Source organism: Chiloscyllium punctatum, chromosome 20, assembly GCF_047496795.1.
Source record: "Chiloscyllium punctatum isolate Juve2018m chromosome 20, sChiPun1.3, whole genome shotgun sequence".
Classification (NCBI taxonomy): domain Eukaryota; kingdom Metazoa; phylum Chordata; class Chondrichthyes; order Orectolobiformes; family Hemiscylliidae; genus Chiloscyllium; species Chiloscyllium punctatum.
In genome coordinates, this window is record NC_092758.1 from 25,687,273 (window position 1) to 25,713,749 (window position 26,477).

The following is a 26,477-nucleotide window of genomic DNA, read 5'->3' on the forward strand; positions in this document are numbered from 1 at the left end:
AGATCATTATTTAAAGGGATGATGGTAGATAGGCAATGGCAAACATTTAAAGTGCACTTGGACAACCTGCAAAGTTATTCCAGTCTGGCACAAAAAACATGGACAGACTATGGCTGATGAGGAAATTTGGGATAGTATTATGTTCCAAGGAAAAGGCATTCATGTTGGCAAAATCACGTCACAGACCTGAGGTTTGGGAGCAATTTAAATTCCTTCAAAGTGAAGCAAAGAGACTAAGAGGGAGAAGCTTGCAAGCAACATACAAACCAATGGTGAACATTTATGTAAGTATGTGAAGAGAAAAAGATTAGTAAAGATGAATATAGATGCCTCCAATCAGAAACAGAGGAATTATAATGGGAAACAAAGAGATGGCAGGCCAATTAAATATATACTTTAGTTGTATCTTCTGAAAAGAAGAGAGAAATACCATCCCGAAAATACGGAGGTACTCTTTGTCTAATGGAAAGGAGGAATTGAACGAAATTAGTATTAATAGGGAAATGGTTTTGGGAAACTAATGGGATTAAAGGCAGATAAATCCCCAAGGTCTGATAACCTTCATCCCAGAGTACTTAAGGAAGTGCTCCTAGAACTAGCAGATATGCTATTGGTCATACTCCAATGCTGGAAGCGTTTTTGTGGATGGGAGAATAACTAATGTAACCCCAATATTTAAAAAGAAAGGAAGAGAGAAAATAACAATTTGTCAACAGGTTTAACTTGATATCCATAGTAGGGAAAATGCTGAAGTCCATTAAAAAAGATGTAGCAATAGACCATTTGGAAGATAGTGATAGGATTGCACAGAGTCAGCATGGATTTACAATGGGCAAGTTGTGCTTGGCAAATCTACTGAAATTCTTTGAGGATGTAACTAGTTGAGTGGATAAAGAGGAACCAGTATATGGTTGATTTGGACTTTAAGAAGGTTTTCAATATGATCCCATATAAGTGATTACCATGCAAAATTGAAGCACATGGGATTGGAGGTTGTGCATTGATATAGAACTAGAACTAGTTGTTAGACAGGAAACAAAGAGTAGGAATAAACAGATACTTTTCTGAGTGGCAGGCAGTGACTAGTGGGAATCAATGCTTGGAGCCAACTATTCTCAATACACATGAATAATTTTGATGTGTCATATCTCCAGGTTTGCAGATGACACAAAGAGGGCACTTATGCCATTAGGAGGATGCAGGGAAAATTAATTTGAACAATTCAAGTAAGTGGACAAATACATAGTAATGCAGTATAATGTGGATAAATATGAAGTTATCCACTCTGGTAGCAAAGACAGGCAGGCAGATTATTATCTGAATGGGGCTAGACTGGGAAGGAGGGAGTTGCAATGAGACCTCAGTGCCTTTGTACACCAGTTGCTGAAAGTCAGTGTGTGAGTGCAAAGAAGGAAAATAGTATTTAAAAACAGAAAGTCTTGGAGAAGCTATCAGGTCTGGCAGCATCTGAAGAGAGAAAAGCACTGCTGCCTGAACTGCTGTGCTCTTCCAGCACCACTAATCCAGTATTTGGTTTTCAGCATCTGCAGTCATTGTTTTTACCTTGTTGACATTTTGAGTCCAATGACCTTTTGAATAACACCCAATTAAGGAATGAACCCTCTCTCCATACTTGCTTCTTCTATCTCACTAGATCACTTCTGAATTTGTGTACTTTTATGTTTGTTAGTAATTCCTATCTGAAGCCATGTTAGTGTTTTCTGCAAGTCCATACAGACAATGCCCATTCATCATCTTTCTTCCATTCTATCCTGATAGATCTAAATTCATCCAATTTATTGTCCCATTTCTCTTCCATATCTCTCTAAACTATCTGAGGGTCTCTACCTCTAACTCATATCCAGTGTTCGTGACTGTATAATACAAAAGAAATTGTATCATTTCACTTCTATTTATTTACTCTATTCCTGTGAATTCATTCATTTCCCCCATCTGTCCTGAAGGTTTAATGACCAGAATTATTAATCATATAATCTTATTTAAATTTCAGCCATATCTTTGTTATAATTATTAAATACTATTTCTTAATAGTTTTGAATGTTTCTAACTCCTCAGTTTTATTTGTGTGATAATAAGATTTTCTCCATTCCTTCAGTAATTAGACCACATTGACTGCGTTATGCATTCACATGCATATGACGTTTTTTTGGTGGAATATTGACGTTGGCTCTTTTTCTTAGTTTCTTTTTAAGTTCTTTAAGATTCTTTAAAAGGAACTTATTTTTGCGAAGTAGTTTGAGATGGCTCTGACGGATATGGAAAACTTTCCAAACCAAGATTTCAGTAACATAGGTGCCTCCTTGTGGGGCTGAAATCCATCAAGAGACCTATGTTGAGTTTACAATTGCTTGGAATATCATTGAGAAATGATCCCACTATCCTCGGCTTTCTAAATCTCTGTTCTACAAAGAATACATATTCTGGGAGAAAACAAAGAATGGATATAATAGTAAGTTGATGATGTGTATCACAAACTAGCTTCAGAAGTCATATGCATGAGACCACAAAGGAAGGATGGAGTCCTTTGTACTAGTGAGAGATGTACTTATAGAAAACAACAAAGTGTACAATAGTATAAACAAAAATGTTTACAAAAACCTGCCAGAGTCAGGCAGCAGTCATTTACAGGTAAAGAGAAACCAATCCAAACTGCAAACTACCAGCTGAGATATCTATCTGAGAATGAACCCTGCCTCACAAACCAATTCCCTCTCCAAATAATATTTGCAGCTTTCTGTTTCTGGCATTTAGCCCAAAACGTCTCTCGTTCTGTTTTATGGAGTGTTTCATATCTCTCACAGAGCATGCAGCTCTGGAATGTAGTGGTGAACATCAACACCCATTTCATTTAATTGGTAGGCTATTCTTTGAAACTGTGGCTTTGCTACAGTTGGCATTTTAGTGAAGTACTTGTTTTGTGTGATGTTAAGGTTTCCTCCATTCCTTCAACAGTTAGCTATTTGCTTTCTTAAATTACCACCTTCTGACTTCTAACAGCTTGACTCTATCTTCTGTCTGTACTGAACTCTCATTTATAAGGACTGGACTGAACTGAAGCTTTCTAGCAGGACAGGATCCAGTCACAATTGTTTCATGGTACAGTGTGACATAAATACAGAGCTCAGCTAAATGAAATAAAACTGTGATAAAACACATATTACTGAATTGAACTTCCTCATTCTTTTTCAGGTAAACCAGAAGCTTTTCTGCAAAGCTTAACTCTTTGAATGGATATAGTCTGTTCTCAGGCTTTTCACAATTTAAAATCTCTGGGGAGACTTCATTGAAATGCTCCATATTATTCTTGTGTTGTGTTTCTTCTGCAGTCATTCATGAGATACTCATTCTACTTTATTCCCACTTAGACACTTATTAAACCTCTTAACATTTAATCTGAAACTACTTTCTCATAAAATGGAAGTCTGCCAAAGAACCAATGACATTTAGTCTGATTTGTTTCTTTTTGTATAAGTGGGTTAACTGCCATCATATGGTGCTGAGAGTTCTTTTAGCCAAATTAAGAAATTAGTGTTATTAAGATAAAGACATCCTACTTCCAAGCACTTACATCTGAGTGGATTGGAGCATGAGGATTCACTGTCTAACAGATGGAGAGACTGTTGATGAATATGAAAAATCTTCGCCCCTTTCCCAAAACATTTTTTTTCATAGGTTGTAAACTTTCTGCCCTAGAGACTGCCGATTACTGAAAAGAGAAAACATACCCCCTCTTTTGGGCCTGTCCCTGAGCTTACATGATGTTTCAGTGTAGTTACTAGACATTCAGATAACAAGGTACATACGTTCAACAATTTATGGTGACTATCAATGTTCCAAAGCTAGGACTAAGTTTGAAAAAGAATTTTTTTTTTTACAGGGGTATGTTCTTTGAGGGTTAACTGGGACTTTTACACAGAGTGAACTGTCTGCAGTGGTTTTATCTGGGGTTTTATTTGTACTTCCTTATTTGTGACAAAGCAGCAGTGTTTAGCCTCTCCTCTAATCCTTTCTTGGGTTGTCTGGGAGACCTGTCAGGTTGGAGCAAGATCAGGTGGGAAGAAAAAGGGGTCACTTCCTTTGAACAATAAAAATGCTTTCTCTGCCCCAGCATTGGACTTTGATAAATGTTACAGCTAAGACCCCATATAATTGCTTGTGCTTATTCAAGCATGGCTTCAGTATAAGGCGAGAGAAACAGTGCATCTAACAGGAACTACAGACAGAACAGTGATGTGATTTAAACTTAATTAATTGGGTCAAACTGGTAAGGCCGTTTAAAGCACATGGTCATCGCAAGCACAATATATAATGAAGCCCTTAAGAAACAACTTGGTGTTAGTGTGGGGAATGTGGTAACAGTCAGCTGCTCTGAAGACAATCTTAGAGATCTATCAATGGATTGACTACATGAAACTCCAGTTTGCATAACATCCAAGTAATTAGATTAGATTAGATTAGATTAGATTACTTACAGTGTGGAAACAGGCCCTTCGGCCCAACAAGTCCACACCGCCCCGCCGAAGCGTAACCCATCCATACCCCTACATCTACCCCTTACCTAACACTACGGGCAATTTTGCATGGCCAATTCACCTGACCTGCACATCTTTGGACTGTGGGAGGAAACCGGAGCACCCGGAGGAAACCCACGCAGACACGGGGAGAACGTGCAAACTCCACACAGTCAATCGCCTGAGGCGGGAATGTGAATGTGTATTGTTTCTTTGTAAGTTAGTAAAGGAGTACCTTCAATGGAAAAAGTTGTCGTGTGCCACGGATATCGGGTGCAAAATCTTTACATTAGGTATGGATCTTACATGACACATTGCCAGTTAATCTGCCTGTTTAGCCATTTCTCCAATGCACATTCACATCAAAGGGATTTTGCTTCTCAGTGCTGTTATAATAATGAAGTCGCCACAGCCAAAATCCAGCAATAAGACCCAGCCAGATTGGAAAAGAAGACCTCTTGCTTTATTCAGTGCTTTAGGTTAAAACAGATACTGGTGATTATGTTCAGTATCACTCGGCTATGAGCATCAACATATATGCTTGGAAGCTGCTTGCTCCTCTTCCACTCTGTCAGTCCTCTAACACTATATTTAGATTCATATGTTACAGGTTACTGAATACAACTCACTGGTTTAGTGTCTAAGACCTCTCTTTCTACATACTATTTTTCAGTCTGGTATCTATCTGCTAAAGTACTCTGCTGACATCAGAGTAATATTATCAATTACATCATTTTCATATACCATTAAAATGTATTTGGAGTCAGTTCAGCCACCCATTGGACATTCCAAATTTTATTGTTTGCCTGAAATGGTTTCAGTTTCATACAGATGCTGAACTTGAAGATTGCAAATGCATCATAATTTCCAAATGCAAACTGAAATTTAATGTTAATTATTTCTAAAGTAAAATAACTTTAAAGGAATGTTATTATAAATGCCTCTTTGCATCCTTGTGATTACTTCATGGAAACACTGACAGTGGTTAATCACTGAGATCAATAGGTTGTAAAAAGAAACTATGAACAGCAAATAACATTGACATTCTAAGTACAGAGTAATCAAATATCACGTTAACCTCTTGTACTGATTTTTTCCTTGTCCATTGTTAACTATAAAATTGTTTAAACATTCACTTTTCACTCCTAAAAATACTCATCTTGCTAGGGTAGTAACCAATTGTCTACTTCTTTTATATCCAGGCTTTGTAGAATATTAACACATGTATAGAATATTACAAATTTCTGTCTGCTAAATCTGTCTATTCCCAATGTTAATGTTAAATTTGATCCTGAGATGAGCTTCTGACCTCAAATTTACATTACTCAGACCAACTATTTCCACCTCCATAAAAGCATTTGAGTTCTGTTTCTGCTCATCTGCTGCTGAAAACATTCACTCATGCCTTGATTTTCTCCAGACTTGATTATTTCAATACACATTCTATCCTCAATTAACTGACATCCTCCAAACCTCTGCTGCCCTAGCTATAAAAAACATTTCTTCATCAACCTAGTGCTTACTGACCCATGTTGGCTCTTGGTTAAGCAAAGTCTTGAATTTAAAATTCTCATCCATGTTTCTAAACCCTTACTGGTATTGACCCTCCTTATCTTTGCACTCCCTCAACCCCATAATGCCCAGGTTCCCTGTGTTCCCCAAATTATGACATCGTGTGCATTCCCAAGTATAATTGCTCCACCAATGATAAGTGTCTCTTCAGCTATGTAGGCCGGAAGCCCTGGAGAGCTCTTCCTACACCTTTCCACATCTCTACCTTGTTTTCCTCCTTTAAAGTACTTCATAGTACATAGATCTTTGATCAGGCTTTTGGTCATCTGACTTAATGTCTCCCTATGTGTTTTCTGTCATAGTTTATTTATAATGTTTCTGTGGAACACTTTGAGATGATTCAATGCAATGATAGTGCAGGCTAAATGTTTGTTGCTGTTACCATGTGCTTACTTCCACCATGGGGCTATTATCAATAGACAAGTGTCAGACATATCATCATCTTCTTATTCTTCATCTTTAGCAATATGTTGTTGATATAGTTCTAACTCTAAAGATAGATGCATGAATCCATTTCTTCTTTAATAGCATTAGTGGTCACTCAAATGTCTTTTTTCTGGCAGTCCAAAAATATGACACGGTGCAGCTCTCAATGCTGAAACACTCCAGAAATACCTACACTCAACTGACCAGTTCTATACAGCTAAAAAACATTCCAAACACAAGATTAGGACCCAACATCTGGAAAACCTGAAGTGCCACAAGCAATGCCACTACTTAGGAGATTGTCTCCAAAGAAATTTTCATCAAAATCGAGACAACAGATGGCTATTACAGTTTTGTACATCAGATTATGTCATTTAAAAGTCCAGTTTAATTTAGAAAGTGGCAGTAGTTATCTGGTGACAGCTGGTCCCTGGGATGACAAATTCAATTTTCATAAATTTTCTAAGTACAGCCTTAGAGGCTTTATAGAAATAATGATTCATGTGCTCAAGATACATGGCTTGTTTTAGTGGTATGTTTTGAAAAAGGAGCTTATCAAGATGTGAAATCTTAGCATCATAGGCAAGGCAATAACTTTATTGTCATTTCAATTAGGAGAGTCAAAACAAAGTCATTTCTAATACAAAGTTAAAAATCACACAACCCTAGGTTATAGTCCAACAGGTTTAATTGGAAGCACACTAGCTTTCAGAGCGACGCTCCTTCATCACCTGATGAAGGAACGTCGCTCTGAAAGCTAGTGTGCTTCCAATTAAACCTGTTGGACTATAACCTGGTGTTGTGTGATTTTTAACTTTGTACACCCCAGTCCAACACCGGCATCTCCAAATCATTTCCAATACAATGCAAGTTCCCTTTACTTTGCCCAACATCTTATGTCACTACAAAGCAGCAGTATGGCATTTACTCAGTCTACCTGCCTCCAGTTCTGTCATCTTTGGTAGAGAGACTATTGGGCAAAAAAAAGGCGGGACAGAATTAATATTCACTTGGAGAGGCATGGGTTAATCAAAATTTGGCTAACTTCTTTTAAATGGTGACTAGATATGTAGGTGAGGATATGCAGTTGGTGGAATCGACATGGACTTCGGAAAGGCTTTTGACAAGGTCTCATGTGGCAAATTGGTTAAGAAGCTAAGAATCAATGAGATCTCAAGCAATTTGATAAACTGGATTCAAAATTGGCTTAGTGGTGGGAAGCAGAGAAAGTATTTGTGTTTGGAAGCTGTGTCCAGTAGTGTACCACAGTGTTCAGTGCTAGTTCCCTTCTTTTGTTGTGTACATTAATAATCCAGACATGAATGTGGGAAGTATGATCGGTAAGTTCACATATGACCTGAAAGTTGGTGGTCTGGTAAATAGTAAAAAGCAAAATCTTAGACAATAGGACAATATAGGCAGGCTGGTCAGATGAGCTAAATAATGCAAATAATTTAATCCTGAAAATTGTGAGGTGATGCATTTTGTGAGGACCAACAAAACAATGAATGGTCGAACCTAGAAAATACAAAGGATCAGAAGGACCTTGATGTGTATGTCTATAGATCTTTGAAGGCAGCAAAAACAGGTAAGTAAGGTGGCTAAGAAAGCATAAGGGATGCTTGTCTTTACTAGTCAAGGCACCAAATACAAGAGAAAGCAAGTTATAATGGAGCTGTATATAATGTTAGTTAGACCACAGCTGGAATACTATACTCGGTTCTGGTCACCACACTTTAGGAAGTACATGATTGCATTTGTCACAAAGCTAGTCCTTTTTTTCCTAAAAGTGTTCCTTGGCTCAAATATACTCTATCCTTGATTTTTCTCAGATGGGTAATAAACCAGGCTGGGGTCCGATCAGGTCCAAACTGTGTGGGTTGGGGCTGAGAGATAAATAGGAGATGGTGGAGTTTGGGGGACTGGTTTGGTATGATGATGAAAAGGATTTTGAGAGGCTTTTTTTTATATGTAAACAGATGAGACTTCAGGCCAAAGTGGTCATATTTTAGAAGTGACCTGTATAATGAAAGGGGCGTGGTCAGCTCTCTCGCTGAACAGCTCAGTCCAGAAGTTCAACTGTAAGCTGTGTGGAAACTCTCTCTTCTGCCCTTCTAACTTCAACCTGTAAGCATCTGACCGTTTTTTGTACTGAGTTTTAAAGGGGGTTGATTTTTGGGACTGTTGTGTATATTCAGAACAGCATACTTAAGTGCTGAACACTGAAGTTCGGAACACCGTGCTGAGTGACATGGTGGCTCAGTGGTTAGCACTGCTGCCTCACAGCGCCAGAGACCCGGGTTCAACTCCAGCCTCAGGCAACTGTCTGTGTGGAGTTTGCACATTCTCCCCCGTGTCTGCGTGGGTTTCCTCCGGGTGCTCCGGTTTCCTCCCACAGTCCAAAGATGTGCAGGTTAGGTGAATTGGCCATGCTAAATTGCCCGTAGTGTTAGGTGTAGGGGAATGGGTCTGGGTGGGTTGCTCTTCGGAGGGTCTGTGTGGACTTGTTGGGCCGAAGGGCCTGTTTCCACACTGTAAGTAATCTAATCTAAGTCTAGTTTGGATAGACTGTGTTCTTTATTATCTTCATTTTGTTTCATTGTGTAATTTTGTGAATACATTTTTTGTCTGTTTTAAACATGGTAGTCAACCTTGTTAACTTAATCCGGGTAATTTTCACCACACACTTACTGAACCAAATTGCAAAGTTATGGTCTGGGCTGCCTGCTTAAGAAATGTTTGAGTGGTCTGGCCTAGTCATAACACATTAGAGAGGGTGCAAAAGGAATTTACCAACATGTTGCATGGGCTGGAGTGATTTAGCTATGAAGAGAGATTATACAAGAGGGGTTGTTTTCCTAATAGCAATGAAGGCTGAAAGGTGGATCTAATTGAGATGTACAAAGTTCTGGGGGGCATGGATAGTGCACATAGAAATAAATCATTCCCCTTAGGAGAGGAGTCAATAAGCAGTGGTCATAGTGTTAAGGTACACAGCGGGAAGTTTACAGGGGATTGATGGATGTTTTCACCCTCTTCCACCTTGAAACACTTCAACCCCACGGCATCAGTGTGGATTTCACCAGTTTCCTTATTTCCCCTTCCCCCACCTCACCCCAGCTCTAACCTTCCAGCTCAGCACCGTCCCTATGACCTGTCCTACCTGCTTATCTTCCTTTCCAAATATCCAATCCTCCCTCCTTTCTGACCTATCACCTTCATCCCCACCCCCATTCACCCATTGTACTCTTTGCTACCTTCCCCCACCCTCCTCTCTGACCTATCACCTCCATCCCCACCCCCATTCACCTACAGTACTCTATGCTACTTTCTCCCCACCCCACCCCCCTCTCACTTATCTCTCCACTCTGCAGGCAATCTGTCTCTATTCCTGATGAAGGGCTTTTGCCCAAAACATTGTTTTTCCTGCTCCTCGGATGCTGCCTGACCTGCTGTGCTTTTCCAGCACCACTCTAATCTAGACTCTGCATCTGCAGTCCTTGTTTTTACCTGGATGTTTTCACCTAGGCAGTTGTGGGTATCTGGAACTCTCTGACAAAAAGTGAAGTCAAGGTATTAAAGACATTTAAGAAATGTCTAGATGAACACTTGAAACTCCACAGCACACAATGCTATGGGCCAAGCTCAATAAAATGGGATTGGAATAGATGGATGTTTGATGGGCTGAACAGCCTCTTTCCATGCTGTAAATCTTTATGACACTCTAATTTCTTGATGCTGATTATGGGCATTTTCTGCTGCTGCATTTCTTTGCTTTTCATTTGTTCAGTGTATCACGAAATGGGGAGATGGTTGCACCACTTCTGATCCTCAATGAAAATCTTGATGTTTCAATGGCAATGTCAGGTGGAGTATTTCTCAATTGAATAGCAAATTGGTGAATGAACCAACAGGAGGAAAAAACACACTTGACCTCATCCTTACAAATCTGCCGGCTGCAGAAGCATCTTGTCCATGTGGAGACAAAGTCCCACCTTCGCATTGAGAATACCCTCCATTGTGTTGTGTGGCACTATCACCGTGCTAAATGGGACAGACTTCAAACCGATCTAGCAACTCAAAACTGGGCATCCATGAGACGTTGTGGGCCATTAACAGCAGCAGAACTGTGTTCCAGCATAATTTGCAACCTTATGGTCTGCCATATCCCCCATTCAACCATTATTATCAAGCCAGGGGATCAACTCTGGTCCAGTGGAGAGTGCAGGAGGGCATGCCAGGAGCATCATCAGGCATACTTAAAAATGAGGTATCAACCTGGTAAAGCTACCAAACAGGACTACTTAAGTGCTAAATGACATAAACAACAAGTGTTTGACAGAGCCAAGCAATCCCACAACCAACGGATCAGATCTGAGCTCACCAGTCCTTCCACCATAATCACAAATGGCGGTGGACAATTAAACAACTCACTGGAGGAGGAGACTCCACAAATATCCCCATCCTCACTGATGGAGGAGCTTAGCACATCAGTGCAAAAGATAAGGCTGATGCATTTGCAACAATCTTCAGTTAGAAGTGCTGAGAGGATGACCATCTCGGGATCCTCCAGGGGTCCCCAGCAACACAGGTACCAGTCTCCAGCTGAGTCAATTCAGTCCACGTGATATCAAGCAATGGCTGGAGGTACTGGATACTGCAAAGGCAATGGGCCCGGATAACATTCCGGCAATAGTACTGATAACGTGTGCTCCAGAATGTTCCACTCCCCTAGTCAAGCTCTTCCAGTATAGTTACAACACTGGCATCTATCTTCCCAGGCATGTCCTGTCACAAAAAGCAGGACAAATACTACTTGGCCAATTACCTCCCAATCATGTCTACTAACCATCATCAGTGAAGTGATGGCAGGGGTCATCAACAGTGCTATCAAGCAGCACCTGTTCAGGAACAACCTGCTCAGTGATGCCCAGTTTGGGATTTGGCCAGGATCTCTCAGCATCTGATCTCATTACAACCTTGGTTCAAACATGGACAAAAGAGCTGAATTCCAGAGGTGAGGTGAGAGTGACAGCCCTTGACATCAAGGCCACATTTGACCTAGTATGGTATCAAGGAGCCCTGGCAAATCTGGAATCAATGGGTAGTGGGGGGGTGGGGGGGGGGGTAAACACTCCCGTTAGTTAGAGTCATACTTGGCACGAAGGAAGATGGTTGTGGTTGTGAGGAGTCAGTCATCTCAGCTCCAGGACATCTCTGCAGGAGTCCCTAAGGGCAGTTCCTAGGCCTAACAATCTTCAGCTGCTTCATCAATGACCTTCCCTCTAACATAACGTCAGAAGCGGGCATGTTCGCTGATGATTGCACAGTGTTCAGTACCATTCGCGACTCCTCAGATACTGAAGCAGTTGGTGCTCAAATGCAACAAGATCTAGGCAATATCCAAGCTTGGGCCGATAAGTGGCAAGTAACATTCGCAACACACAAATGCCAGACAATGACCATCACCAATAAGAGACACTCTAACCACTGCCCCATGACATTCAACAGTATTACCATCACTGGATCCCATCTGAATACCAACTGAATTACCGTCACTGTCAACATCCTTGGAGTTACCATTGACCAGAATCTCAACTGGACTCACCATATAAACACAGTGGCGACAAAAGCAAGTCAGAGACTAGGGATACTGCAGTGAGAAACTCACCTCCTGACACCCCAAAGTCTATCTATCATCTACAAGGCACAAGTCAGTAGTGTGATGGAATACTCCCCACTTGCCTGGATGGATGCAGCTCCAACAACACTCAAGAAGCTTAACACCATCCAGGACAAAGCAACCCACTTGATTGGCACCGCATCCACAAATATCTTTCTGACATGACATTCCTTCTGGACTCTGGGTAAAACAAAAATCTATTTCATTTAAAAAACATGCTTTTTGGCAAAAAGACAAATAAAAAGATTCATTCTCTCATTCACATTTGTAAATCTTCCACATATCAGTAGCAGATACAAAATCTGTTCCTAAGTGCACCTGGGATAAATGTCAACAGTGAATTTTGTTTCCTGTAATGTCGGTAAACGTTAGACTGAACAGCTGCCAATGGCAACGAGGGAAGCTAGGACGTGATTACTTCCCAGGTTGGATCGAAAACCTCTTGGTATACCTCTGCCCACATTAGCTTTACATTTCTTTTTAGCATATCTGTTAGTGGGGTGTCTAAGGTACTAAAATTTGGAACAACTTATCAGTATCCACACTTAGCACGCTTTCCCTCTGGTGTTTGTAAACGGGAATAACAACTGAGGCACTTACTTTGGTTTCACAGGGTAACACATTTCCCTGTAGCATTACATATCCCAGGTCGGCCATCTTGTTCTTACAGACCTCACATTTCACCAGGTTCGTTACATGGTTTGCCATTTTCAGAACTGGGAATGCGGTCTCCAGGTAGTCTACTTGGTCCATCTAGGTATCACTGGAAATGATCGTAATTGTTATGCTGAGTTACTACCTGGTTTCTCAACCTCTGAAAGGTTGATGGGACATTTTTAACGCTTTATGTCACCATTATATTTGATCTCTCTCATGTCCTATTGACATCACACTCTGCTATTCCCAATGGATCTTTAGAATACTCTGACAATGTCATATTAATAATAGGAACCATTTTCTGATTTAACAGTCCTGCTGATTTTCTTTCCATTAAATGTGCTCCAATATACTTTATTAACTGAGAAATAATATATTGATGGATGGGGAGGAAGGAGTTTGGATTATTTTTCTTTGTTTTCTCTTTCATGTGTCTGTGTACTTTTATATGTACATTGAAGCCAGAATTGAAGAAACCTGCAATGGTCCAGAGGGCAATCTTAAACCCCTATCTCAATGTATGTGTATGTATGGTCTTTGTTTATTTTGAATTCAGAAAGTCAGAATTTCAATGTGAAGAATATGAATTGACTTGTTTTATAACAGTTGCAATGTTCTACATTTCTTCGACAATTTTCCCAAGTGATTCCAAAGTCACATACTTGGCAACACTTTAACTAAAATCTGGAAAGCAAATTGAACTTGATCACTTTTGAAATAGAGTGAAAGCAGTTGCAGGGTCTAACAGCCAGCATAACAAATAAAATCTTTGTAAAATGCAGGACCTTTATTTTCTTGCTTTTATGAGACTTACCATAAAAATAGGACAGAGAGGGATGAATTGTATGGGGTGAGGGTTGGGGTGGGCGATGGGGGAGGGGGGGGGGGGGTAGGTTGGGGTGCTGAGTGATTTGGGGCTATGCTGTGACTGGTGGCAGAATCACAGAAGAAGTCTGTTGAAGCCCATCTCAATGTCAGGAGCATCTTGATGGATGAACCCTCCTCATCCTCACCTTCCAACCCACCAACCTCCGTATACATTGCCTCATTCTCCACCATTTCCACCAGCTATAATCAGACCCCACCACATCCATTAATGTTTCACTTGCACTTTCACATGTCATTTACTGTATCATTGCTCCCGATGCGGTCTCCTCTACATTGGGGAGACAGGATGCCTACTCGCAGAGCGCTTCAGAGAACATCTCCGGGACACCCACACCAACCAACCCCACTGCTCCTTGGCTGAACACTTCAACTCTCCCTCCCACTCTGCCGAGGACATGCAGATCCTGGGCCTCCTCCATCGCCACTCCCTTACTACCTGGAGGAAGAACACATCATCTTTCACCTTGGGACCCTCCAATCACATGGCATCAATGTAGATTTCACAGTTTCCTCATTTCCCTTCCCCCCACCTTATCCCAGTTCCAATCTTCCAGCTCAGCACTGTCCTCATGACTTGTCCCACCTGTCCATCTTCCTTCCCACCTATCCACTCCACCGTCCCCTCTGACCTATCAGCATTACCCCCACCTCCATCCACCTATTGCACTCCAGCTACATTCCACCAGCCCTACCCCCTTCCCATTTACCTCTCCACCCCCGAGGTCCCCAGCCTCATTCCTGATGAAAGGCTTGTGCCCGAAACTTTGATTTTCCTGCTCTTCCGATGCTGCCTGACCTGCTGTGCCTTTTGAGCACCACACTCTCGACTCTAATCTCCAGCATCAGCAGTCCTCACTTTTGCCGAGGATGGTCTTCTGTTCTGGTCTGTGTTGCTGGTCCTGGGGGAAGAGCAAATCCCATGTCTGCACCATCCCATCCAGCAGGACCTCTAGCTCCCTGTCTACCATGTCTGGGGCAAATGCCAGGAACCTTGCAGGGCAGCTCCAGGCAAACAATTCTTGCTCAACAGATTTTTAAAGTTGGCATAGGTGCAAGGGGTGCTGCTCAATTCCAGAATATCTGCTGAGTGGCAAGTTATTCCAAAGGGTGTGTAATAAGATAGGGCCAGGATCATAGCACCATTGGAGTGAGGTCAGTAGATATTGAGGTGAAGTTGGTAAGATACAGTGAGAAAACTCAATAGACCTCAAGGAGAGAAATCCTTCAAAAATACTGGATGCAACTCACACTTAGTATCAGATTCAGCCTAAAAATGCAGCTAATACTCCAATGAAATCAAGGAAAGAAAGTCCAGTCTTTTCAAGGAATGTTCAACTATGAGTATGAGGGTAAAAATGAGATATGAATCTGAATTTGTATAAGCATAATTCCAGTGCAAGAGCTTAGAACTCAGCACTTATTACTTCACAGACATCAGAAGAGTACAAGATACAAGGAAGGACAGATAAAAGCAAGAAATAGTTTATGTTGCCTGTGACAAATCAACTAACTGAATTAACAACTGAACCTTGAAAATGAAACATGAAATGAAGACAAATTGTGATGGATTTTCTTTTGCATTGCATGTGCACAGGAATGTGCTGACCTTGTTTTAAAGCTTATCTCTGTTCTTGTTTATCACAAAGATAACAAAATTTCCTTTTATAACAATTTGTTATATATTCATCTAAATGCTAAAGAAATACATTATCTGAAGCAGGCAGATATAATTGACTGGAAGGGAGACCACATCTTTTCCTTATAAACAGATTATTTTATATACAGACAAACTGAATAAGAATCAGAAAAATATTTCTTCTTATGAACAGTTCAGCTCATCAAATTTTTAATCACTGCTCTCACTTTGGTTGGTTGGGGCCAGATAAGAGGTTCATGCAATTAAAAGTTTAACCTTATCTTTATATAGAATTCAAAGAATTAATTTGGAAGTGTATGACACCTTTCCCAACCTCAGAACATCCGAAAGTGTGTACATAATTCTCTTTTTTTTAAACACGCGTGCTATTGAAATAATGGAAAAGTGGCAACAATTATCACACTTAACTATTAATTTAGAAAGACTGCCCTAGCAATTAACCTTGATCATAAATTTTTAAAATGACAAGGTCACCCGTTTTAAGGATGACTTAGGGATCAATGCTGATCAGTAAACCAAGGATATCATCCTAGTCATTCTCCATGTCATGTGTGATCTCTGAATCCTCTTCTGAGGGAAAACAAGATCTCAGTTTATTGTCTGACAATGCAGCACTCAGGCTTCCACGGAGTAGCTTAGTTCCCTACATTCCAATACTACATAACTTTTTCACTACTAGTCTTTCAGTATTATATCCAACATGCCACACATTTCGTCCTTGCTTTTATTTCCTATGTTTTGTGGGATTTTTGGTTTTCAATCTGTTTAGACCATCTTCATCACTTTTTCCATCCATTATAGAAACTGCCCAATTTTCTTTTCCATTAGTTTCCATGGAAATAGAAACTAGATGCATTCTATAATGGGTGGAAAATCTTCTCTGAAATTTTGCAACGCAAATGGTTGAATATTACCCCATGATTTCAAGTTAAACAGTTGTTATTTTTTAAGCTATTATTGCCTGCTGGAGTTTTATTTGTTTCACTTCTATAGATTATATAAAGTCCTGTTGTATTAATTTCTGACTAATTTTTAAAAATCCTGAAACCATCTCACATTGTATTGTAAAAACCAAAGTCATTATCAAATAGAGCTCTGATGAAGTTAGAGAGCAGACAATAATTGGACTCAACCATGCACACAGATTCAGTTCCCATTTAAATACATATCTTATTTTTTTTCCACTGCAAATTGCTACATTTCCATTTACAACAATAACTAGTAGACTCACTAGTAGGATTCTTATCTCACTGTTCAAAACATAGTTGCAGAAGCTGACTTTTCATTGGTATCCAGAACATAACTTTTCTGATCTCATTGAATTTTCGCAACTGTCTCACCATTGCCAAATTGTTCATGGGCTGGAACAAATGAGCCCTCAGATTCTCAAGGATTCGCTGGTAAAGCTTCCGTTTTTCAGTAACTGATCATATCACTAGCATGCCTGGGATATAGAGTCATAGTCATAGAGTCATAGAGATGTATAGCATGGAAACAGACCCTTCGGTCCAACCCGTCCATGCCAACCAGATATCCCAACCCAATCTAGTCCCATCTGCCAGCACCTGGCCCATATCCCTCCAAACCCTTCCTATTTATAAACCAATCCAAATGCTTCTTAAATGTTGTAATTGTACCAGCCTCCACCACTTCCTCTGGCAGCTCATTCCATACCCATACCACTCTCTGTGTGAAAAAGTTGCCCCTTAGGTCTCTTTTATGTCTTTCCCCTCTCACCCTAAACCTATGCCCTCTAGTTCTGGACTCTCCAACCCCAGGGAAATGACTTTGCCTATTTACCCTATCCATGCCCCTCATAATTTTGTAAACCTCTATATGGTCACCCCTCAGCCTCTGACACTCCAGAGAAAACAGCCCCAGCCTGTTCAGCCTCTCCCTGTAGTTCAAATCCTCCAACCCTGGCAACATCCTTGTAAATCTTTTCTGAACCCTTTCAAGTTTCACAACATCTTTCCGATAGGAAGGAGACCAGACAGTAAAGGTGTGACGAAAGCGAAATACTGGGGATGTTGGATATATGATTTTGTTTCAAGCTGGTTGCAGAAGAGAAAACAGACTGGATATTACATACCCCTTCCAGGTGTGCTTTCAAAAGGGGATTGATGGGGGGTGGGGGGTGGCATGCAAATGACCCTACCACCTTCCCACACATCCCAACTGCCCTCCATAATATGCAGGGGCGTGCAGGCACATTGCTGAATTACCTGGATGCATGATCCATTTGCCCTCATTTTGGGACCTACTTACAGTCGTAAAAGGGCCTCCTATGGAGCTCTGGTGCTGCCAGAACTGCTGGAGCTGTTGGAATCAGATCAGCTAAAAGCTGCAGAGAATGGAACTTCCCTCCAGTGAGGGACCAAAGTTCACTCTGCACTCATTTAGCTTTCCAGCAGTGCTTTTTGACCCCAGGACAAGTTTGTTCTTGATTCTGCTGGCTGGAGAAGGGGGTCCTACCCACACTCCATTCAATTAATCTTTCCCAAATAAGCATCAATTGAAAGTTTGCATGTTGTCTAAATTTGTTTAAAATTTTCTTAGCTGAGTTGAACTTAAGTGGAGAGAGAGGGAGACAGAGTTTTAGATGTGAAATTCCTGAGAAAAAGAAGATTCTAACAGAAAATTCTGACTCAAGGTGGTTATTTTTAAGGTTCCAGTTTTGAATCGCAAGTTACAAATGCAGAATAGTCAGAACAGATTTGAAGGGAAATCTTGCCAAAAATAAACTGGAGGCCCAAAAATTCCAAATCTATTTACAAATCTTCAAAGCAGTACTTAGACCAAGTGAATAATTTGCTAAGTTTTGATTAGAACTTGACTTGACTGGGTGTTTAAATGTGAATTTAAAAATTGGTTTAAACGTTAAGCAACTGAGTTTATTATAATATTATTGCCCTTAAATTAACTGACTATTTAAGATGATACATAACCAGTTATATTCAAGTTCTCTGACTTTTATGCAGTATACTTTTTACTTACTTAAGTCATAAGCCTTGTAGCTTCAAACCTTTAGTAAATACCTAGGTTTTTGGATTCTAATAAAATTAAACCATTTCTGATCTCGATCAAGATTATATAATTGGGGATCTTATCTGAGTTTGTTACATAGTCACAAACATTGCCATACCATAACTCCATTCTCATGAGTCAGAACCACAACTTAACAATATGGTGGGCGCAATTTTAAGATCATAACTACCTAGTATTTCCATGGGGTGTGCCAGCCCTCTGCTACATGGTAAACCATAATGATCAAAGCAGATTCTATAGCTTTATGTCTGTCTCTTTGCTGACTCGAGTCCTGCAAAGGCAGTTTTATATGGTCATTTATTGCCAGATAGCTATTTCAATGCCTATAAACTTGATGGCATTGATCACAATGCCACGTAGCACCACTGAGGGTATGTATGTTTCGTGTTATTTATGTTTCAAGTGCAAAAGATGTTAAAATGCCAAGCAGTCCATTGCATCTTGGACAATTCATGCAGCATGTTAATTGAATATAGCATTGCAAGAGTGGTATAACTGTCAACAAGAATACAACTTACATGATACTTGTTCAGAGCACACAGGTTGTTTTACGACTCTGTATGAATACATAATTCTAGGTTTATGTAATGTGCCATTATTCACTAACTGAAGCCAACACACTACTCTCAGCGCACAGGTGAAGGTATCTCACTTACTGCTTTGGATCGGATTTCTTTGGCATACAAAGGCTGCAAAAACTCAGATGGTCCTTCTAACCGCAGGCCCTTGTCAGTGATTCTTAGATGCCCCATGCCATCCTGCAATGGGAAAAAATGGCATTAAAATCCAAACAAGGTAAAAAATAAATCAAATGTAAATTCCTGTGAGAAGCTATTTTAATCTGTTAAGAATTAAGATGAAGAATGTATCTTCCCACTATTACCTTATTATAAATTCGGGAGATCATTTTGTTTCTTCATTTTATGCTCTCATTAGTAAACAGGAGTATTTTTGACTTTCATGAGGCAAAGCCCTTTGACCTTAACTCTGCTATTAGAGATAACCACTTATTAGTGAGGGGACTAACAGTCAGGTAATTCTTCAATTGGCCACAAATAAATTAGAGATTAATAAATAATTTAGTTAGGAGAGGCCTTCCTTCTACAGAATTCCAGAGTCCTGCCCAATTCCACTCATAAGAGGGAAGGAAGAGCATTTGATATGTTACCTACTGTCACCAAGACATGCTTTATTTTGCTGCAAGAATGTTTTGTTATCTGCAAACTGCTGAAGGACCCTGCAAGATTAATCATCTAATAATGTCAGGCAAACATTGAAATATGCATGCCCAAACACCACATTTTTGTATGAATAGAAATTTTTTAAAAAGAGCTAATTGGCACAAACACCATGAGCTAAAGCAGAGTCAATTGCATTGTGAGACACTTTAATTATCCAATCTCTTTAAGTGGTGAAGTCCATAAAACTAGTCGCAGTCACTTTCCTAAAGAACTTAGTAAAATCTATTACAAACTGAGCAGTTAGACACCTCACTTGGAAATTCCCTGAGGACAAATTCACTTATCAGAAATTCTACTGAAGTAAACTGGAGGGAAATGCAGATGTAAAATAGACAATTGCTTTGCTCAGAAATTGTGTTAGGTAGGACATTAGTGGCATATATGGTGGGTGACTTTGCTTTGCTAATGTGATTAATATCGTATACGGTTGTGAGGGGCTAAAAGGGTAAATGATGAAGAGTGCCTGAAGCACCACCCAATCTGATTAGGTCATGAAGGATTTAGGGAAACAAGATCTTGAAGGGAAAATGCTTACCTTCTGGGTCTTCCACAGTCTCAGTAACATGTTCACCGTACCAATGTAATTCATGCATAATTATTATCATCAAATAGACCACATCTCATGTACAACAAAAGCCTCTTCTTGTAGACTACCAATGATTTTCCTCCATAGAGCAAGCTGGCCCTATAGATCGCAACCAAGTAAAAGGATGGTGGCAGCTCATCTATCAGATATGTCATATAACACAAAACATGATGGCAAACGGTGTGATTCCATTTAACTGCATCCTAGATGATGGCAGTGGTGGAGGTCTGAAGATTTCAGACTCAGTTTGTGCTCACAAACAGCAGTTGGGAAGTGCTTAATATTTGAGCAACTCTGTAGAAGAGAACTTCATGATAAGATTCAATACGGCAGAATTTAAATTGATAGTAAGAGGTATCTCAGCCCTAGTTAAAGATGCACAGCAGCAAGAGTTATGAACTGCATTGAACTTGGACACTAGTTACACCAAGGCAGTTATAGTTGCATCTTTAGTAGCACCTTAGTCGAGGTTCAGTCTGAGAAAAATGGACATTTATAGGTGGTACAATGGCTCAGTGGTTAGCACTGCCACCTCATAGCACCAGGGACCTAGGTTCAATTTCTGCCTCAGGCAACTATCTGTATAGAGTTTACATATTCTCCCCGTGCCTGTGTGGGTTTCCTCCGGGTGCTCCGGTTTCCTCCCACGATCCAAAGATGTGCAGGTTAAGTGAACTGGCTGTGCCAAATTGCCCATAGTGTTAGGTGCATTAGTAAGGGGTAAATGTAGGGAAACGGGTCTGAGTGGGTTACTCTTTGGAGGGTCGGTGTGGACATGTTAGGCAAAATGGCCTGTTTTCATGTAGTAGGGAATCTAATCTAAGCAGACATCAAAGGCTCCGTGGTTGAATTCCCTTGGTGAGTAAAGGGAAACATCAAAGAAGGTGCACTACTTACAGCCTGGGAAAATTAAAGCTGAGTAAAGTGCTTACAACTCAGATCAAGAGTCATTGTCAAAGTGGGCACTATAGGGTACATTTACAGGACAGGCAATCAAGAGCCACAGAAGGAACTGAAATCAAGTTTGTAGATGAGGGAATGTCGTAATCAAAATTAACATGATAATGATCCAATTTAGGAGCCTAACTAAAGTCTCACAGACAAAGCAAGTTATTGAGATCACCTCAAGACAGGAAATCTACTACTTAAGAATATGGTAATGGTAGGAAACTTTTAATTAAACTGCACACAGCAGGACTCATTTCAGGAAAATAGTGAAAACAAAGGGGTTTACTAAAAAGAGCCACATAAAGGTATATTCATTCAGTCAAGCTGTTATGGAAATAGGAAACATTTATTAAAGTCAAATTTAGTCTAACTAAGCAGTACATCATAGAAACCTTGCTATACTGCAGAACTGGAAGTCTTTGAAGTCAGGAAAATAAATAAACACATTAAGTTCAGCATAAATAGTTTTGTCATAGTGTTTCTTTTCAGAGTTGTATTAAATAGAACACATAGTTGGGCATCTTGGAGAAATCAACAATTAAGATATAGAACAGCTTGCAAATGAATTTCTGGTTCAGAAGGTGAACAAATTTATACACTTTCTTATACAATCGTTGTATAGCTAGTGATCTTATAATTTGCCAATGTGTAAAATAATCAACAGATACTTTTGATGAAAATGTAAAAGTTCAAGAACTTTAAATTAGATTCCCTACAGTGTGGAAACAAGCCCTTCGGCCCACCAAGTCAACACCGACCCTCCAAAGAGTAACCCACCCAGACCTATTCCCTCTGACTAATGCACCTAACACTACGGGCAATTTAGCATGGCCAATTCACCTAACCTGCACATCTTTGGATTGTAGTAGAAAACCGGAGCGCCTGGAGAAAACCCACGCAGACACGGGGAGAATGTGCAAACTCCACACAGACAGTCACCCGAGGTTGGAATCAAACCTGGGTCCCTGGTGCTGTGAGGCAGCAGTGCTAACCACTGTGCCATTGTGCAATTCTTGAAAGATGATTTCTTTTGGAAGAGTTCAGCATTCAGAGGATTCCATTAATAATTTTATTAATGATTTCTAGAGATGAGAGAAAAATGTGACTATACAGATTAAAAGCAGCAGAACTGATGCCAGAATTAGTGATGTTCCTTTGTCAGATTTGTTACAGTACAAAGAAAAATTAACTCTAGAGAAAGCCTTTTAGATGTTGAATGAAACAGAATTCTAGAAGCAACATAAATCTAACATAAGAAAAAAAATCAACCTTATCACAAGAGACCAGTAGAATCCAGTCATTCCTGATGTTAAAAAAAAGCTCTAAAGACAATTATGAGAAGCCATTACAGAGAACAGAACAGAGAACTGGTATTACCAGTCATTGCTAGTGCTATAGAGTAAGGAAACTTCACATGCAGAGGCAGTACGCACTTATTAAGAGACTTTGTTTTATCTGTAAAACAATAGGTTACTTCCGGAAAACATGACAAAGTGAGACACAGTTACAGAGAAGCAAGAAGTCAAATGTACTCAAACAAGTTGATGAGATAGAACAAGTTACAATAACAGAAAAGTCAAATGTATGCCTAGGGGAAGTGGTTGATTGCTATGATCTAAGTTGATGGCACTACTTCCAGGTGCATTTTAAATGTTATAATTGTGCCAGCCTCCACCACTTTCTCTGGCAGCTCATTCCATACATGCACCACCCTCTGCGTGAAAAGGTTGCCCCTTGGGCCCTTTTAACTCTTTCCCCTCTCACCCTAAACCTATGTCCTCTAGTTCTGGAGTCCCTCACCCCAGAGAAAAGACCCTGCCTATTTACACTATCAATTCCCCTCATAATTTTATAAACCTCTATAAGGTCACCCCTCAGTCTCTGATGCTCCAGGGAAAACAACCCCAGCTATTCAGCTTCTCCCTATAGCTCAAATCTTCCAACCTTGGGAATATCCTTGTAAATCTTTTCTGACCTCTTTCAAGTTTCACAACATCCTTCCAATAGGAAGGAGACCAGAATTGTACGCAACATACCAAAAGTGGCCTAACCAGTAAGCATAGTTCAATAGATCATACATTTGGTTTATTTTGTTTCATTGATTAGCATGATTATTAGTCACTTAAACTCATTTACTTGAGGTTGCAGTGTTTTTTCAACAACAGAACAGAAGTTAATTACACAAGAGGAAAGAAACAAGTTAATTATAGGAGTTGTTTAGAATTATTTAAAATCACACAGCAAAGCAAAATCTGTACTGTTTCGGATACCATCTTTTACAGATACTCAAAGAGCAACACCTTTGTCTCAACTCCCAAGATTCTATTTAACCACCTCCTGACAGTTTATATGCCATGGACTTTGGAGACAATTCCATATGTCCTTTCTAAATCTACTGACATGAACCCATAACAAAATCTGAACTCCTTAATTTTCCCAGTTCAAATAACCTGCATATTTTTAAGCTCTCCCTTTTTGGAAGTTTCATCAACTAAACACTTTTGCTGAGTTGACTGGTACCTAGAATTTCCCTGAACTCTTTGTAGAAGTGAAACTAAACTTGCTTCTGAACTCAACCATGGTTTCTTCTGAACTGACGTAAAAATAAACTTGGTAAAAACAATGACTGAAGATGCTGGAAAGCAAATACTGGATTAGTGGTGCTGGAAGAGCACAGCAGTTCAGGCAGCATCCAACGAGCAGCGAAATCGACGTTTCGGGCAGAAGGGCTTTTGCCCGAAACGTCAATTTCGCTGCTCGTTGGATGCTGCCTGAACTGCTGTGCTCTTCCAGCACCACTAATCCAGTAAAAATAAACTTGCTCAATCCTAGATTTTTTAAAATTGAAAACAAAGGAAATGACCTTATAGGTTTAATTTACCATTTATAAATCCAGGAACATAAACATCTTTAACACCACAGGTGACTATTTGAGAAACACATGCTTTTCCTGAGGACCATGCAAGCTCTTCCAATCCCTGTCAGGAAAGAGGATAGTGGTAGTAGATCTATCAGACAGCTCATACAAAATCATGAGCAGTATTGAGGAGTCATGTTATAACAGATTATAACCTGTACCAATTTTAGTTTGTACATGAGCTTCTGTATTTCAGTCCTGATGTCTTTTACCCAATAGTATGAAAGAATTGCTATGCATAGATAGCAGTGTAAAATAGTAGTTAATGTGAAACAGAAAAATTTTGACCTCACACAATTTATATGACCTAGAATATTTGCAAACAGGATTAGCTCTACTCAACTAACATAAAGTTATGTTATAGGCCCCACTGAGCTGCTTATAGTAACCAATGACCCCAAACTGGCATATTAAATAGGATAGGACAGCCACGATTGATCTATTTTAGCCATAATTTATGCGGTGTCCATGTGTAAATTAGAAGCTGACACTATATGTGGACTATGCAGCCATAGTAGCTGCTCTGTAAAGGACATGAAAATAGCACAGCCACATTATAAGTGTTAAACTGGGGGTGGAGGAGAAAGGGCATGCATGCAATGATCACCTGTCTAATTTATAAAAAGAAATCTTTTTGTCTTAGTTTTAACAAACATCACAATTACAAATCTTAGGAAAGCAACTGGGTCAAGAGAAAAAAAGGAATGATGTCATGGAAAATCAATTTGAAATAAAGCACAAATACTGCTCCAAGCAAAATGGTGGTAATGTGTCAGGCCTCTTCAAGAACTGGGTCTGGATGAAAAATCGTAAACAAAGTTCTTTTTTTAGGTTTATGCCAATACTCATTATACTATTTTTAAAGAAAAACTTCTATTTTATTTATTACTATACAGGGACATAATACTAATAGCCTCCTAATGTCACAGTAGTGTGCTGTTATATAAGCTGTCCCTTAATGGATACACATGACAGCGGAGAATTCCATTGATATATGGTAGCAGTTATTTTTATGCTGCTGTTGCACAGTACTCCGAGTGCACTGCCCATTGTAGAAAATAGGGGGGGTCACACTGAAAGATAGGGCAATTGAGATCATTTTTGAAGAAAGGTCATTCCCTGGAAAGCATCCAACAGCGGCAAAAGTAGGGCACTTATTATTAGGATATATTTCAAAATTAAACAAAAAAATCATTCAACGGAACAAATCAGCTCAAGCTGTACCTTTTCTGAATGCAGGAAAAAAATGTTTAAATAAATGAAAATGGAAGTAAATATTCTAAGCCAGCCCAAGTAGTTTGCCTGTGAAAATCAGTCAATGGTCTTTGTTTTGCCAGTACAGATAGAAAGTGCAAGTATTGTATCACTGGCAGTGTGTACACTATAACAATATCACTGCATGAGTGAGGATTAGATCATGGATGAGATGTACATTATAATGCTGGGAGTGTGAACAGTATGAGATTCTGGAGAAGATTTGTAGCTCAGGTTGTGGATCAGGATGTAAGTTTGCTCACTGAGCTGGTGGAATTGTTCTCAGATGTTTCGTCACCATGCTAGGTAACATCATCAGTGAGCAGTCGGTAAAGTATTGGTGTTCTGTCCTGCTTGGTATTAATCTGTCTTTGTGGTGGGTTATATCATTTTGGGCTCTGTGAACAATATGTTGTTGGCAATGGGAGCAGATGGGGCTGGATTTTACTGTCTCTGCACCATGCTGGGTGTTACTCAGAAAACAGGGGAACATAGAATGCCATTAGCACTGTGCTCAGCACCTATCTGCCGGCCCCAGCTCCAGCTGCAATTTGACCTGAGGCAGGAAAGCTACCTGGAGGCACTTGCATCTATAAATTGGCTACAGAAGGACCCTGTCCTCTTGCTGAGATTTAACTGTAGCAGGAGAGGCTCACGTCAAGCAGCCCAGAACTCTCACTGCACAAACTAATGGTAGGCAGGATGTTACCTTCTTTAATGGCCACCTTGGTCACGCTCAAGATCTTCTGTCCTCTGGCCTCCCATTTTCTTTCATTCAGATTTCCTTGCCTAAAGAATATTATTGCAACAGATGGAGATTTTATGTTAAGTAGCAATGGTCACATGATGGCCATTAGATGAGCTTCTAATTCCATTTTGTTTATTGAATTCCAATTTTACTATGTGGAATGGCCCAGAACATTTGCTGGGATTATTAGTCGAGAGGCATACTATGACACTACTGCCTCTCTTTGGCTTGTTTCCTTGCCCATCCTGCATCCATCCCTTGCACCTTGTCTGCCAACTTGACCCTGCTGATAAATGCCTAACCCCACCCCGATGCATAGC

The 26,477-nt window shown here is 40.0% G+C and overlaps 1 protein-coding gene across 8 annotated transcripts in view; it reads right to left on the minus strand.

Moving 5' to 3' along the window:
* The window catches only part of sgcd (sarcoglycan, delta (dystrophin-associated glycoprotein)), a 557,633-nt gene that overhangs the window by 63,204 nt on the left and 467,952 nt on the right, over positions 1-26,477 (minus strand). For 7 of the 8 annotated variants that reach the window (XM_072590525.1, XM_072590522.1, XM_072590523.1 and 4 more), the window contains one exon: positions 19,120-19,221. The exons of the other annotated variant lie outside the window; for it this stretch is intronic. In XM_072590525.1, the coding sequence (XP_072446626.1) occupies positions 19,120-19,221 (102 nt within the window). The remainder of the gene's footprint in view (positions 1-19,119; positions 19,222-26,477) is intronic. 8 annotated transcript variants of the gene reach the window in all.